The sequence below is a fragment of the Apium graveolens genome, chromosome 7, assembly GCF_009905375.1.
Source record: "Apium graveolens cultivar Ventura chromosome 7, ASM990537v1, whole genome shotgun sequence".
Lineage (NCBI taxonomy): Eukaryota > Viridiplantae > Streptophyta > Magnoliopsida > Apiales > Apiaceae > Apium > Apium graveolens.
Genome location: NC_133653.1, coordinates 203426335 through 203443429, shown reverse-complemented (window position 1 = coordinate 203443429; position 17095 = coordinate 203426335). Strand labels below are relative to the sequence as shown.

The following is a 17095-nucleotide window of genomic DNA, read 5'->3' as shown; positions in this document are numbered from 1 at the left end:
ATTTGATGGAGTAGATGTTTTGTCAATGAAATCGAGTGTAAAAAATCAACGCAACCTGAAAGCGAAATCAGAAGAAGTCGTACTATTTATATCCAAAACATAAGAAAGCAGCTCATGTACGTACGTGCCACAATTTGAAAAGTCAATTATTTAACACGCGCGATTAATATATACCGGCTGCGTGGAAAGTCCCAACTTGTTACCCATTTAATAATTACATCCTCCGCATCAAATAACATGCATTCAAGGCAAACACAAGCTCCATTTGACTTGTTTAATTATATAAAATTAAATCAATGTTTTTATTTTACAAGCTAATTTATTAAAATATAACAAAAGAAATCAAAAGTAAATATTTAGAAAGTCAACTCATAAAATGAATAAAACTTGTAAATGAATGCACTGTACTTTTGAAAAATAAAATTCATAAGCCAAACTATAAATCAAATTTTGTTAATTGTACAAATAATTTCAGAAAAAATATTAAAAAGATTTAAATTATAAATTCCTTACCGTGCAAAAATAACATGCAATTGCCAATTCCCCATGAAGAGACCAAGGTCCAATACACGTGAAAAAAAGTAAGAAATCAATAATCAATACAAGCCGGAATGTGAACGGGGAATTCAACTATGCAATTTTTTTTTTTGACAATACAACTATGCAATTTGAAACAATACATTACACATATAATATAGGTGACAAATTCAACACATTTGTGTTGATATATACAGCTTCCTACTCTCTTGTCCAATTCTTTTCTTTTTGGATCTCATCTCACATTCAATTTTTTTATACTTTTAAAATTATTACCTTTTTTACTGATTTTAACAAACCTTTTTTTTTCTATTTTACTCTATCCAATCTAACCCCTTACTCCCCAATTTTAAAAATTAAAATTAAAAAAAAAAGTAAGTGAGATAAGTAAATAATTTTAGTTTTGCTCCTTATTATATTCCCGATTTTTTTGAAAAAAAATTAAAGTGGTAATTAATGCGCCTATTTGACATAATTTTACCCAAAATTTTCACTTCAAAAATGTGATCAAAGTAATTTATCTATATATCACCTACTTCATTAAGTTTTAAAAATACCTGAATGGTAGAATTAAATTTTTATTTCACGTAATTGTTCATATTTTACAATGCAGCTTGCATGCAAACACGGATAAAATTGTACTATACCTACTTCAAAAAAGGTAAATCCAAACTTGCCAACTTGAAGCAAATACAAAATGCAAAAATTAAAGACGTGTTTGGAAATGTATAGCAGAACATGACATGTTTGTTTTAATTAAAATAATCAAGAATTTGTGGTTGACACTTGACAGTGAAATAAACATATGCGACTTTAAATGATTCATGTATTTTTCCGGTAGATAATCCCATGTTGTGGATCTTTCAAAAAGTTATAGCTTGACTTTGGTGCAATCATAGACCCAGTCTATTCTATTTTTGTTACTCTTATTTATATTTATTTCAATATCTTAACTTATTTTTTAAGGGTTTGGCAGTTCTTAAATAAAAGTAGTAGTGGAACAGTTATGTGAAATGCATTAATTTAAAGTGATTTAGGAATTTGGACAAGTATGCTAGCTGCTTCTTTTGTTATATCATATATGCAGCTAATGTTTGGTGTGTAGACTTGTTATTATAGCCTACTAGGTCCATTCAGAATCTCTCTTCTCATTTATTGATATTTCAGTTGTGTGGTGATCACAGATTTTTTGGTCTATATATTTAATTTTTCAGGATTTGTGTTGCTTTTATGTGATATGGATCAAAGGTTTCAGATATTTTTACTGGTGTTTTCGGTTCAAATATTGAGCATAGCATCACAAGACTGTGAGTTCACTTGATCTTTTGATGTTTCTTGGGCTCTTTTGTAGTCTTGGAACTCTGTCAAATGTTTGTTCTGGTCTCAAAAAGAAAATTTTAAGCTGGTATTTTCGATATTTCTGATATTAAAGATTTGTCTTTTGCATTGCAGCTGCTATTCTGCAAGCTCTCAAGAATCAATGGAAGAACACACCACCAAACTGGGTAGGGTCTGATCCATGTCGAGACAACTGGGATGGAATCGATTGCAGGAATTCACGTGTTGTATCGATGTAAGTCCAGGAACACTAGCTTACAGATTTGAGCAGGAACTGAAGATTGAGTATGTTTTAACATCATGCATTTATTTAAGTTGATAATTTTCTGTTTCAGAACATTATCAAGCATAGGGCTGACTGGTCAGCTGCCAGGAGATATCGTAAACTTATCTGAGTTGGAGACTCTGTAGGTTCTTTTCTCTAAGTTTTTCTTCTTTAATCCATGAATTTTGTGACAGAAAACTTAAGGGTACATTCATGTTTCTGGCATAAAAGATAAAAATATAATTCCTCTCTTTTTCTTCTTCTTCTTTCACTTTTAAAGTAATTGTCGACTTCGTTTCTAGGGATTTGTCATCCAACAAAGGATTGACCGGGACTCTTCCTGCGTCAATTGGAAATCTGAAGAAACTATCAAACTTGTAAGTATATTTGCTTGTTAGATAGTTTTCCGCAGTGTTTTTTTTAGTTAAGTATTTTTATGTAATTTTATTGCTATGGTTTTCATCTTCCAGGATCCTAGCTGGATGCAGCTTCACTGGTTTGATTCCAGATAGTATTGGATCGTTAGTGCAGCTAAGATATTTGTAAGTCTTTCTACTTGGAAATTTCATAAAATTATTCTGTTATGAAAGAGAAGGCAATCGAGAAGCAGTTAAACATTGTTGCTTGAAATTGGAACATTTTATTAATGAAAACTTTCTGATATGCACAAATTAGTCTTCTGTTTTATGTTCTTTTTCCCTCGGGCCTCGGCCATGTCATTTGGCAAGGGTTGTATTAATGATTATTAAGATAATGCATTAATACAACCCTTGCTTGATACGAGTTCAACAACTTGCTTGAATTCGTTTGTCTCGAAGTGCAATTAGAAAAGAATGTTATTTGTTTTAGGACAAATTTATCCGCTTGCTTGAAATAGCTGGCTTATGCAATCAAGAAAGCATGCACTAAAATGCCCCAAGAACTACTAACTATTAACTACTTATACAATTTTAAAACATGTATAGTGTAATTTATCTTTTAGTTGGACATGCCGGGTATTTTTTGGTTTTTGTAGCTGGGTTGCACTGTCAAGGGATTCTCGTTGTGATCAATACTACTGTAAATTCTGGAATTGGCCTGCACGGCAGCATATATGACAGCATTTTCATCTCATGCTCTGCAGGTCTCTTAATACTAATGGCTTTAGCGGGGGGATACCACCTTCCATCGGCAATCTAATAAATCTTTATTGGTTAGATCTAGCAGAAAATCGGCTTACAGGAACAATACCAGTCTCAACAAGGAGCTCGCCTGGTCTTGATAACTTGATCAACACAAAGCATTTGTAATTTTTCCCGTTTCTTATTTTATTTTCTTCATTTCCTAGTTAATTAAATAGATTGTCCCTAACTGTTATCCACTAATTTGCAGTCATTTTGGAAAGAATCAGCTATCAGGCGACATACCACCTCAGCTTTTCAATCCTAACTTGACTCTGCAACATGTGTATGTTCCAACAAAGAGCTATTTTAAACTATTTATTACAAGTAGTAGATCAATCAATAAATTTCTTGAAGTAAATTGTATTGAATATGCCTAGCTTAAATGCTTATCTGAAAAAACACAGATGCTGAATTGAAATGTATCAGATAACAATGCCATTTTTCATCCTATCTCGTTCAATTTATCATGATTTACACAGTTTAGTGATAATCATTCTTCTAAATATTCTGATTTCTTATGTAATTGCAAATCCTCACTCAAAATCATTTATACACAATTATTCGTCTCGCCTCTGTCCTCTTGGAACAGTTGCAGTAGTTTGAACTCCCAAGAATAATAATAAGAAAGAACAATTTTTACTTACTTAATTCACGGTAATGATGCATATGGTGATAGATGTGTAATCTTCTTGTTCAGACTATAACATTATTCTCTGGGCTTCAAATTTTCTATATTAGCATTGCTGGTAATCAAAATGGATATTTGTATATGCTTATTTTACAAGGATTTAAATTGACATCTTATATATGTATTACTTTGAGCAGGCTGTTTGAGAGCAACAAGCTTAGTGGAAGCATCCCTTCTACTTTAGGACTTGTCACGACCTTGGAGGTGGTGTGAGTATCTTCATCGCCTACTTCAGTTGAAGCTTTTATCTTTATATTTGTACCAGCTTCTTATGCATATTCTCTAAATAAACCATCCTCGAAAGTTCTGACATGATTATATTGTGTTATTTCCAGACGTCTAGACAATAATTCCTTAACTGGATCCGTCCCTTCAAATCTCGACAACCTTTTAGGTGTTAACGAGCTGTAAGTAGAGTAACTATTAAAAGTGGATTTACTTTTAAATTTATTGATTACTATTTTTCCTCCAAGTTATCATCGATTTTTTGTTTATTCACTTCCAGGTTTCTGTCCAACAATAAATTAACTGGCCCCTTCCCCAACCTCACTGGAATGGTTTCTCTCAGTTATGTGTAAGTTGCAGAAAGCCAAATAATGTTATGATTTAAAAAAACCTGTCATCTTAATCTCGTAGAAATATCGGATAATTTTTTTATAACCCTCCCAAACCACATGTTTTCTCGGTTATTGTGTCTTTGAAATGTACAGTAACAATTGTTTTGTTTTGTGATTGCAGGGATCTGAGCAACAATTCGTTTACTGCATCCGCTATTCCTTCATGGTTTTCGACATTACCTTCTCTGACAACATTGTACTCTCTCTCTCTCTTAGTACATGATACTAGGCTACACCGTACACCTATATAGCGATAATGGCTAGTTGAAACATGTTTCTTAAGGCCATAAAAATTGCTGCAAACAGTTTGATATCATCAAATTCCTAAGACTTTGCCTTTTATAACCCCATTAATCTAGTCAATGTGTCAATTTTGTGGCATTGTAGGACTGTAGTAAATTCAGAGTTGCTTATATTTCCTTTGCCATTCCAGAAAAGTAAAGTGATTCAGTTGTTTGTCTTTTCTAGTAATACTTCTAATTCAAACCAACTGTTTCTGAAAGCCTAAATATGTTTATGAAATAAGTTAACTGATGAGGTAGACCTGGACTTGGCCTATCCTATATGTATTTAACTGTGTGTTTGAACATTGCAGTAGTTACCCAAGCAATTCAACACCTGCTTTCTTATTTTAAACCAAGCTCGTGCAATTCTTTACGATACAAATTGTATCAAACAATTGGAGTATAATTGTTGGATAAATAATTCTAGAAATTATTTATTCATCTCTTTCTTCAGTAAATTTTTACTCATACATAAACTTCTGATGACAGAAACATGGAAAATACAGGACTTCAAGGAGCGGTACCAAGTTCTCTTTTCACTGCTCAGCTGCAGACCATGTAAGTAGCTGATTGTTGTCATTATACTCATGAGTTCAACATATATCATCTAGCAAGTAGTGGACTTTAAGTTCAATTTTTCTTTTTGTGATGGAAAATATTGCATAATCACGTCAGATTATAATAGAATAAGATCCAGTAAATATCTTGGATAATGACAATGAAAATCGTATCACAGCACACTAAAGGACAACAAACTTAATGGAACTTTGGATCTAGGATCCAGCTACAGCGACCAACTTCAACTTGTTGATTTGCAGAGAAATTTCATTGATGGTTTTGAAGCTGCACCTGGATACAAAAACAACTTGATGTAAGCTTTTCCTCAAAATTCTCCAAAATTTTATGCTGACAACTGATATTTCATAATATAATTACAGTTGGTTCTATGGCATTCTTGATTCACAGTATAAACTATTTCGTGCAGACTTGTTGATAATCCAATATGTCAAGAATCAGGAACTAGAGATAATCAAGGATACTGTACCATTTCCAAGCAATCCGGTCCTTTGTATTCAACAGGACCAAATAATTGTGCACGTATTCCCTGCAGTTCAGATCAGGTTTCCAGCCCAAATTGTAGATGTGCATATCCATATACCGGCACACTGTTTTTTCGAGCTCCTTCTTTCTCAAACCTCAATGACACATCTATCTACACATCTCTTGCGGCTCTTTTGATGCGTTCATTTCAATCTATTCAACTCCCAGTGGATTCGATCTCTCTGAGTAATCCAACCAGAAATCTTGAGAATTACCTTGTATTGAACCTGGATATCTTTCCAACTAGCACCGATCGTTTTGATCACGCAGCAATTTCTGATATCGGTTTTGTGCTTAGTAACCAGACTTTTAAACCTCCTGACACTTATGGACCCTATATCTTCATTGGTCACAGCTACAACTATTTTGCAGGTATTGGAGTCTTTCACATTAACTAATAGTTCACTTCTACCCTATTTTTTCAATCTAAGAAGCGCTTCTACTGAATATTTTTCAGGAGAAGGATCTGGATCGAATAAGTCATCAAGTACAGGAGTTATTGTTGGAGCAGTAGTTGGCGGCTGTGTCCTTGTTCTTTTGTTAGTAATTGCAGGATTATATGCTTACCGTCAAAAGAGAAGAGCTGAAAGAGCTGATAAACAGAATAATCCATTTGGTATTTGATTATTAACCTCAGATATATGCTTCTCCCCCAGTGTTAGTATGAGATTCTTGAGAATTTTTAAAGTTTTACTTTGCAACCATGCAGCTTCCTGGGACCCAAATCAAAACAGTGGCGGTATTCCTCAGTTGAAAGGTGCTAGAAATTTCTCGTATGAAGAGCTTAAGAAATATGCCGGAAACTTTTCAGAAGTGAATAATATTGGATCTGGTGGCTATGGGATGGTTAGAACCTTCTAATATTTTCTAATGGAATATTTCATCGTTGTACACAGGCTTCTTAGTTTCTGACCAGAGAAAAATCGTTGTCATCACCTACTTCTAAATTTTCCATTGATTTTTTTTTCCAGAATATATTTCCTGCTTTCTAGTTCTCAGACTCTGACTTTGCACTTTTACAGGTATATAGGGGGACTCTTCCCAATGGTTTACTTGTTGCCATCAAAAGAGCTCAACAAGGATCTACACAGGGTGGCCTAGAGTTTAAAACTGAAATAGAGCTTCTTTCCAGGGTTCATCACAAGAATGTTGTCAGCCTCGTGGGTTTCTGTTTTGATCAAGGTGAACAGATGCTGATCTACGAGTACATTCCCAATGGTACACTAAAGGACAGTCTTTTAGGTATGTTAAGTATTTCCCTTGCATTTCTAAGAAACGAGATTATGAATGGGAATGTAATAGTTGCTGTCAAAATATACTATTTTGTAGTAGGCTAAATGAGAGAGGATAACATTGAACAAACAATTAGTCAATAAATCTTGTGTTTACCCTTTGATGATCATCAATAGAATTATAGCCAATGCCATTGGAGATGCTCCAACTTGAGTATTTAGCATATATTGAGACTATATGCAGTAGCCTGCTGTTTTGTTGACGGAGTGCGTGTATTGCTTAAAATAGGATGAAATAATTATCCATCTGTGCAGGAAAGTCTGGAATCAGATTGGACTGGATGCGAAGACTCCGAATAGCACTTGGAGCAGCCAGGGGCGTGCAGTATTTGCATGACCTGGCCAACCCTCCGATCATACATAGAGACATCAAATCAAACAATATTTTACTTGATGAGCGATTAAATGCCAAGGTTGCAGATTTTGGCCTCTCTAAACCAATGGGTGATGCAGACAAGGGTCATGTCACCACCCAAGTTAAAGGAACAATGGTATGGATAAGATACTATGAAAATTTGTAGTTTCTTTAATCTAAGGATTGTGATTTATGCTATGAAATTCATTCTATATATCACAAAACTTCATCTATATATATTAAAATTATGATATCCTGTCAATCTGCATCTTTTTCATGAGGTGCTGCATTTTCTGTAGCTAAAACTTCTAGTAACCTTTTCATTTTACATACTTTTTTTTTCCGCATTGCAGGGCTATTTAGATCCTGAATATTACATGACACAACAGTTGACTGAGAAGAGCGATGTCTACAGCTTTGGAGTAGTATTACTTGAACTTTTGACTGCAAGAAATCCAATCGAGAAAGGAATGTACATTGTTAGAGAATTCAAGCTCACAATGGACACGACAAAAAAGCTGTATAACCTTCAAGGAATCATCGATCCTGTAATTTCAGGTAATGAACTGAAAGGTTTCGAGAGATTTGTGGATCTGGCATTGAGTTGTGTGAAAGAATCTGGAGTCAATAGGCCATCAATGAGTGATGTTGTAAAAGAGATTGAAAGTATCATGGAACTGGCTGGCTTGAATCCGAATGCTGAATCAACGCAAACTTCAGAAAATTACGAAGGTACAGGTAAAGGGTTTGATCATCCTTATACTAATGAAAGCCTGTTTAGTTATAGTGGTACACATCTTCCATCAAAGTTGGAGCCCAAGTAAACAAAATGGTGAAATGAGGATTTGCTAGTCGTTAAGTCTTGGCTGCTATACATTGGGAGGACCAAGGAACTTGAAATTCATATACACAATTTATTAGTCTTCAGTTTATATTCTTTGGTGGCATTGTATGTCAATCTTGTTCATATATATTATTAGAGATTGTTATTTTTTATAATTTTAACTTGTGTTTTGCATGTACGAGAGAGAGAGAGAGGGAGAGCGCGCTAATTTTATCATCTTCTTTACAGATTTGAAGTTTTATAGTTTCATACTTTTGCATGTAATCGGTAGATCACTGAATTCAAATAGCTTATGTCTCTTTCTTTTTAATACCTGGTCTAGAACAACCATATTTATTTTGAGGCTCAAGTTAACCCTTAAAGTATTAAAGTATGACATATTCTTTACATAAATTTTTAAAGAAAAAAAGTTGTATATTTTAACTATTGAAATATCAAATTTATTCATTTTAACCCTTTTGTCAAAATTTCTTCCAATATTGTCATCAACCTCAAGGATTATTATGTCGAGAATCAAATACTTTAAGGACAACAATGTTCGCCAATCATTTTCTTGTCATTTTTTTATATATTAAATAATATATATATATATATGTATAGGATACTAATTAACTACGTATTATTATATTTAGTTTACTTTCGGTAAATCTTACTAGAATTATAAATTTTATTTATAATAAAAACTTGCAAAATTATAATATACTATTAATATTTAGCATATATGCAATTATAACCAATATAAATTAAAACTTATGTGATTGTATAAACTAATTAATATGATAAATAATATTATTAAAAATTTAGATATTAAATAATTTTAAATAAATTTTTGCAAGAATCGAAACAAGTATATAAAAAATGATTGAAGGGTTAAAGTGTACAAAATTTATAATTTAGGGGCTGAAGTATACAATTTTTAAGGGTAATATTGGAAAAAAAAATCACAAAAAGGGTTGAAGTATACATAACATATAGTTATAGTTAAGAGTTCAAAATGTACAATTTTTTAATTTAAAGATTCATGTGTATATCCTGTTATATTTTAAGGAATAAATTTATAATTAAGTCTTATTTTGACCTCAGTCCCTTTCCTCCATGGTTCGAATTTTCGAACATCGTTCAAAGACAAGAATGAATTTGGAAGTGTGCTCATGATATTACCAAAAACAGGGTACGACGAAAGATAACAAACATATTATTGCACAGGGGCATTTAGGAGAAGTACGAGTAGGAATCAAACACATAGTCACTGTTAAAAAAACTAGCAGAAACACCTTATATATTGCTGACAGAGAAAAAAGGCACAGCAAGTAAACAGGCAGATTAGCAGAACACTCGTAAAAAGAATTTACCTTGTCTAGAAATTGTTTCTTAATAATATTATTGTTTCTTAATAATATTATTGTTTCTTATTGAATATGATATGTTCATAAAAGATGAGCAAAGACATTTTCTTTAGACTAGTTGATATCATATTAGTCATTAGACTACATCAAATTTTTCTAGATATTTAGTTTTTGCTTGGATGAAATACAAAAAAGATGAAGACTAGTGTTGTCCTCAGACCTCAGTAGTTGGAGGTCCAATGCCATTACATGGTGAAAACCCCAATTTTAGAGCATATGCACGGGTAACATTGAAAAAGCAATTCATGAGCTTTATTGATGGTTCAGTGTAAAAGTTGGATGCAGCGGGAAGGTTTTCACTCCATCAAATATTGATGGAGCATTGATTCATCACTCCCTCCATCAAATTTCAATGGACTTGGTGATGGCCATCAATTAATGGGGCCTCATTATTTAAATTACTTTTATTTGTTTTACTGATACTTTTTCTACTATTTTAGTTCAATACACACACATATATTTTTACATATTTTGTGTTTTATATAAATATATATATACATATTTAATAAAATGGGTACAATTATGTATTTCTGGGACTCGACAATTTATTGATCCAATTATTGGTCGATATTCAAACTAATATAATTTAAGGGGGGAGAATTCATTCTCTTAGTTTTAAAGAATGGAAGTAATTTTGAGATGACTATAAATTTATAAAAATATGTTATTTATAAAGATTTTTCTATCTATAAAATTAAATCAAGACACGTGTCATAATATGGTTCAATAAAAATTTATCCGAATATCTAAAATTATCGACAATTTTATCAAGAATATCTTTATGTACATAATAGATATTTAATCTATTTAATCGATTATCAACAATTATTTTCGAGAATATTATTTGTGGGACCGTTACATAATAGATATTTAATCTATTTTATTAAGTAAAATAGCTAATATTATGTACTTTTTATTTGATAAATAGTAATTGATGAATTGATGGAGTTTTATGGCGGTATAGAATTTATGAAAAAAGTTAATTTTAGGTGAATAGTAACCAGCGCCGTTGATTCAATTGATGAACTGATGGATTGACGGAGTAAACGGGTGCATATGCTCTTACATTTCCAAGTATATTTTAAGTTTTGCTCCATATATATTTATTTATTAATCTCGTTATCAGCTAGTACAAATTAAAATAGAATAATAACCAGAATCAAGGCACTAGCAAATGTAAGCTAAAAGCTAATAAGATCCAATTCCCTTGACAGAAAATTTTAACCATCCAAGACAAGATAATTACTGTCCAGATATATTGGCAGCAAACTAAGAGTACAGCTAACACTGGCAGATTAACACAAGTACCAACTAAACTTGGGACAGGACATGTTCATTTCAAAAGTTCTTCCAAGCCACTACATATATCTACTGCAATAACTAGAGGCATCAGGATTTCTGAAGCGGCATCAGCAACTACACCTGCAAATTAGTTTATATGCAGAAAATGTAAGTCCTTGCAATCAATGCATATACATTTATACTTGTAAGTTGCAAGTGTACTACTTTAGAACATTCGACATTTCAATTGATTTCTTAGAGATTTTTAACCATTCAAATAACACTAGGTAGTTAAGCAAGCAATAGAATAGAGGAAAAATCAGGCAGGAGCTGTTGCTATATTAAAGCTTATAAGTCAATTACCATATTGGGTAGTTGTATTGGCCTAAGCTGCATATGCAAATATACATACTTGTAAGACAAATTCTTCCAAACTAGTCACATTTTTATAGCATTATTCCCAAAACACAAGTATCCGCATCTTAATGACTATCTCAGCTTGTCTGCAAACTACCACCACAATTTAGTAAATAGTATCATACTACCTTAATAGCGACAAATTAGTATCAGAGATATATAGACGACATGTGATCTAACTTTCAGACAGAGATACATTCACGTCATCCTCAGACGGGGTCCCTAACTGGATCAAAGTTCGTGGTCATCCCTACGGCAACTTGAATTCCCGGATTCAACTCCAAAACCCTCTAGCATTGATTAAATTTACAGAAAGTCCATATGCAGATTAGCACAGAACTTGGAACTTGGAAGCATAACATTTGCTTGGTCTGGAAATTGTTTAGCCAAAGGAAGAATACTCAATTGACCTGTACAACTATTTGTTCAATTGATTAAAACATTTCAACCATTGAAAGCACAAGAATACCTTAAAGACGATGATAGATGTTGAAGGTGAGAGGAAATTTTACAAATTAATCATCTGTTTTCGTAGCGTCACAAACTCTAACATATCTACTCATTAACAAAATTCTTAAGGTTCAAACTTTCTATGACTTTTTCCCATTCATGGACTTGAACCTTTTTTATTTTAAAAGTTACATGTATAAATTAGAGAAACTTATCAAGAGTTATCTATTCTTCTAGAAAATATGCCTCCTAAACAATCTTCCCATGTTACAATGACTGATAAAATTCGAAAAAAATTATGTCAGTACAAAAAAGACCACCCTAATGTAACTCAAAAAATCTACAACAGTGGCCGGAGAGTGGCCGGAGAGTGGCCGGAGGAGAAACATAGAAACATAATCTCAAAGTTACCCAATCTACCATGAAATATATGTAATTTAATTGAAATTATCACTTTATGCGAAAATTGGGACATATATTTAACACTAAAATTTTCTGAAAAAATATTAATTATCACGATAGAGGGTTTATTAATTTTTAATACTGGTCCCGAGTCGGGACTAGGATATTTTATTAATTTAGGGGTCGTTTGGTTCAGAAGACGGTATGAGTTTGGAATAAGGAATCGGATTAGGCCGGTATGGGTTGAGGAATCATTCCTGATATCATGTGTTTGGTTCAGTGCTGGAATGAAATTTGTTTAATTTAAATATTATTGATTCATTGATTGAATCAAACTTTTATATATTATATATTTCAAATTTAAGTTGTTATACAACTTACAAACAAAAAACAATTAAATATAAGAGATTAAAAAATTAAAATTTTTAATGTTAATGTTAATTTATAATTTTTAAAAACAAATAAAATAAAATATTACTATTTTGTATTAATTAAAAATAAGCACAACTTACCTAAAATTAAACATGATAATTAAGATATATCTTTTTAAGATTGTATTTAACTTTATAAGTAATGAAATAATGAAATTTATTTTCATGTCTCATACCCCTCTCTCAAACCCACCTCCCCATGTGGTATCAAATATGATTCCAGATGGGTATCGGGAATGGGTATGAGATTTTAAAAAACAGTCAACCAAACACCAGGTATAAGTTTGGAATGAACGAAACCCATACCTGATACCAGAATTAGCCGAACCAAACGATCCCTTAGAGAGGTTATCACTTTAGAGAGTATCACTTTACAGGGGTTCTGCTGTATTAAGACTTCTAAAGTCAAATCAGCATGTTGCAAAAGGGCTATCAAGGTGAGGGAATTCTATCTATCAAGTCTAGATATAATTTTTAACCTCACGAATTAAAAGCATTTCCTTGGTTTCAGGCCGGATTTAAGTTATTCTATCTAATTTTACATAAAATGATGAAGTATCATCATTTTTATATTTTTGTAGGCAGGAAGAGTAAAATAGATTTCCGAAATACTGGCAAACAAACAAATTAATAACCACACTTCAGTATGTTTCATGACATTCGAAGATTAAAAGACCCAACGAGGGAGATTTTATAGATCTTTAAGTATGTGTTTAACTGTGGTAGAATCACAAGTCACCGAAAATAGAGGAAAAAGTGTAAATTCCCAACATCCAACCTCTTTGTGCAAAACAGTGAAGACAATCAATGTGAATCAGCTAGTATAATCTGAACAGAGACCGACACCTACTTACCCACCAGGTGATTCATCAGAAAAGGACAGCTCATTATGGAGTTTCCAACAGTATGTCTCCTCCAGCATGCATGACCAAACTCTCTATGAATGAAGTGTCTACAGTGGCAGGCAGCTTGATCTTGAAGTCCAGTGAATTATCAAATCCAAGATATTTACATTGCAGGTTCTTGAGATTACATGAGATGACACTTCTAACAGGACTGTTGGTGAGAGATATCATTATAAGTGCTCCACTCTTCGTGAGCTGACAAGGAAACCCAAATTGATCAAGTACAACATTAAAACGCTTAGTCCAGGATATGATACCATCTTCGTTCCTCATCAGCCATATACAAAAAGGGTGAGTGTTTATATCGCCGCCTACACATTTATTAAAAACACATACACAAAGTGAGCCCTCGAACTTCATTAAATTAAAACAGGCAATTTCTCCTAAACAATACCGAACGTCATCAGGCAATTTCAGTTGCCCAAACACCTCGTTATTAAAATCAAATGACAAGATCCCCACCTCATCAGAATATTTTTCGGGGTGGCTTGAACTTAACCCGTACATAATACTATTAACTGTTTTCCTGAATTTAAACAAAGAAAGTCGAGGACCAATGGGGTTCTGAATCTCCCGCCATTCATTCATCCTTAGGCTAAAAACTTCAACCTTCGGAACCACTTTACTAACCAAAACATTCTTGTTGTCAACACACGATACAATTCTAATAACTCTATAATCATTAGTCCGTTCATGAAATCCCAATCCGATAACAGAAGAACGCTTTCCCGAATCAAGAAAAAGATCAGCCGAGAAACAAGTGGACTCAATACATTTGTATTTTCGAAGACAAGGATTCCAAAGATACAGAGTATTCGAGCTACGTAGGTCATTTACACAAACAAGTCCATTAACGGAATCAACAAATTTCAAAGTTCCACTTTTGGTAGTAAACGGAATCTCATATTTATCAAACACATAGCCTGTTTCAGCAGAAACTAAGGTGCAATAATTTCGATGCGATAAATGAGTAGGTATTATTAAAACAGCATTTTGATCACAAGATGAAAGTGAATGGGTAATTTGAGAAGAAATGAAGTTTGGATTAATAATTAGAGAGTACCAAGTTTTGCTGACAGATGTTGAACGAATTAAGTATTTTACAGGAAGCTTGGTGAAGATAAAGGCAGCCATTTCTTCAGGAAGATCGTTAAATGATGTGTTACTCTCACCAATTTTTCCCCGAGCCCTGGTTCCCATTTTTCTTTAAGTGATTATTTCTGTCTGGTATCCAAGTGGGTGACAGACTTGCTTGTGTACAGGATGCGGGACCTAACTTTTAGAAATGGATCGTGTATGGTGCCGGCCCGCGCACAGGTTTTAGGTCCGCGGGGTAAACATGAACCGGACCGTACCTTTTTTTTTTAATTTTAAAAATCAGTTTTTTTTTATTAATAATATTTTTGTTTTATATTGCGAGCTCGAGTAGTTCAGATACCGCACAAAATAATATATTGAATAATGGGTTACCGTTCCCTGACAATCATTTGTCAAGAAATGTTTAACAAACACATCACTCTCTAACAGTTGGATCGTCGATGCAACGTTCAGGATTTTTTTTTAAAAATATATCTTTACAGCGTAAAATATTTGCAGAAAGGATGGCTTCCGCGAATATTAAGCACGAAAGGCAAAGCATGTTTCCCAGTTATTATACGCGGAAGTTGCCAATCTTTCAGGGTTAAAATCATAGATGATCCCACTTTACCTTTCGTGGCACTTGAATCAAATCAGAGAAATTCTTGAAATCTTTCATCTTTGTTCACTATTTTTATAGAGTAAGCTAACATTCTTACTTAATTGTTGTTTTCATTATAAATAAGATATTTGCTAGATTTGAAGGTAGATTTTTTTTGAAAAAAAGTGATAAAGATATTAGTATTGTAGTAAATGATGTTGATAATAGTAGTGGTAGTTGCTTGCGTAATGATAATGTAGGTTATGTGAATCTTGTTGATGATTGTGATGAGAGCGTATTTGTTAGTGAAGATGTGTTTGAAAATGAAATTTTGCATTAGTGAATTTATGCATGATAGTAGTGAGAAAAGGGATAAGAGTGTTGTTGAAAAAGAAAATATAGTAATTTCATTCTTGAGTCAATGTTTCTCCAATTTAGTAGCTGCGGAGAATGTAATTAGGGATCACGCTTTGATAAATGACTTCGAAATTAAGATTCAAAATACGCAAAGGCGTGTGAACAAATCAATATATGCACGTACATATGTTTGTAATTTAGCAGGAGAAAACCGTGATATAGAACTTGTCGAGGATGATGAAATTTTGATCGGAAGTGTTGGTAGTACAAAGAAGAAAAGACGTAGAGATAAATTTTCTAGAAATGGGTGTAAATTTATAATTTATGTGATTAATAGGAGAAATACAAGCCATTGGGAGATAACATTCCAGGTGTTAAAATACAATCAGGATGTTGTGTCGTCATCTAAGATGCGTTTGATTATAAGGGAGCCACCTGTAACCGCCTAAAGGAATTTAATCAAGAGCTTCCATGTTTCGGGCATCCAATATAGACAAAAAATGAATATATTTGAAAAATCGTACGGAGGAGTGGAACAAATAGGTTTTCATGCCCAATATTCGAGAAATGTGGTGCGTGATTTAGGAAGGACAATTTGGGTGTGAATGATGCTCAAGCGGGATTAAATTTGTTGCATCAGTTAGAAGAGAAAAGTGGAACAAAAATTTTCATTAGTACTCTAATCGATGAAGAAGGAAGATTGAAGTGTCTTCTATGGGTTGATCCTCAGTCATTGTTGGCCTACAAAAATTTCGGTGATGTGGTTGCGTTCGATACAACATATCGAACAAATAGGTAAGTTATGTTGTTTGTGCCTTTCACCGGGGTGAACCATCACTACCAATCGATTCCCTTTGGATTTGCACTAATGCGTGATGAATTGAAGACTACATTTGAGTGCGTGTTGGGTACTTGGTTAGATGTCGTTGAAGGGAAAGAACCCTTGGCTATTATTATCGATCAAGATCAAGCCAGGGTAGGGGAAATTCAATCTCAACTACCGAACATGACACATTTGTTGTGTTCGTGGCACATTAGTAATAAATTCCCTGAGAAGCTCTCAACCTACTATGAAAATGATGAATTTAAAGGAGATTTCAACAACTGCATATATCACTCGTTGATCGAACAAGTTTTCGAGGATAGGTAGAAAGCATCAGTCTTGAAATACAAGTTGGAAGATAATACATGATTGCAGGGGTTGTATAATTTAAAGTATAAGTGGATCAAGGATTATACAGGGAACATTTTCTCCGCAGGTCAAAAGACAACATCGAGAACCGA

General features: G+C 33.2%; 2 protein-coding genes across 3 annotated transcripts; one reads left to right on the top strand and one right to left on the bottom strand.

Moving 5' to 3' along the window:
• The first annotated feature begins 1452 nt into the window (after positions 1 to 1452).
• On the top strand, positions 1453 to 8781 carry LOC141671924 (leucine-rich repeat receptor protein kinase HPCA1-like). Its single transcript, XM_074478370.1, has 20 exons — positions 1453 to 1634; positions 1752 to 1844; positions 1990 to 2110; positions 2211 to 2282; positions 2443 to 2517; positions 2611 to 2682; positions 3264 to 3425; positions 3512 to 3586; positions 4129 to 4200; positions 4327 to 4398; positions 4497 to 4565; positions 4730 to 4804; positions 5382 to 5450; positions 5629 to 5763; positions 5878 to 6365; positions 6451 to 6609; positions 6703 to 6839; positions 7016 to 7235; positions 7541 to 7776; positions 7994 to 8781. The coding sequence occupies exons 1-20, from the start codon at positions 1589 to 1591 to the stop codon at positions 8462 to 8464; spliced, it is 2919 nt and encodes a 972-aa protein (XP_074334471.1). The 5' UTR covers positions 1453 to 1588; the 3' UTR covers positions 8465 to 8781.
• A 2291-nt stretch (positions 8782 to 11072) lies between these two features.
• Positions 11073 to 15053, bottom strand: LOC141670828 (putative F-box protein At1g47730). 2 transcript variants are annotated; one of them, XM_074476849.1, is made up of 2 exons: positions 13726 to 15053; positions 11073 to 11312 (listed from the first exon to the last, which is right to left on the bottom strand). In XM_074476849.1, the coding sequence occupies exon 1, from the start codon at positions 14974 to 14976 to the stop codon at positions 13759 to 13761; it is 1218 nt and encodes a 405-aa protein (XP_074332950.1). In that variant the 5' UTR covers positions 14977 to 15053; the 3' UTR covers positions 11073 to 11312; positions 13726 to 13758. The 2 variants fall into 2 exon arrangements, with proteins under 2 accessions (XP_074332950.1, XP_074332951.1); XM_074476850.1 differs by having other exon boundaries at positions 13730 to 15053.
• Between the last annotated feature and the right edge of the window lie 2042 nt (positions 15054 to 17095).

Coding starts and splice junctions, on each gene's coding strand:
- LOC141671924 (XM_074478370.1), top strand. CDS start 1,589: ATGCTAGCTGCTTCTTTTGTTATATCATATATGCAGCTAATGTTTG. Junction 2,283..2,442: donor TTATCTGAGTTGGAGACTCT/GTAGGTTCTTTT, acceptor CTTCGTTTCTAG/GGATTTGTCATCCAACAAAG. Junction 3,426..3,511: donor TTGATCAACACAAAGCATTT/GTAATTTTTCCC, acceptor ACTAATTTGCAG/TCATTTTGGAAAGAATCAGC.
- LOC141670828 (XM_074476849.1), bottom strand. CDS start 14,976: ATGGGAACCAGGGCTCGGGGAAAAATTGGTGAGAGTAACACATCATTT.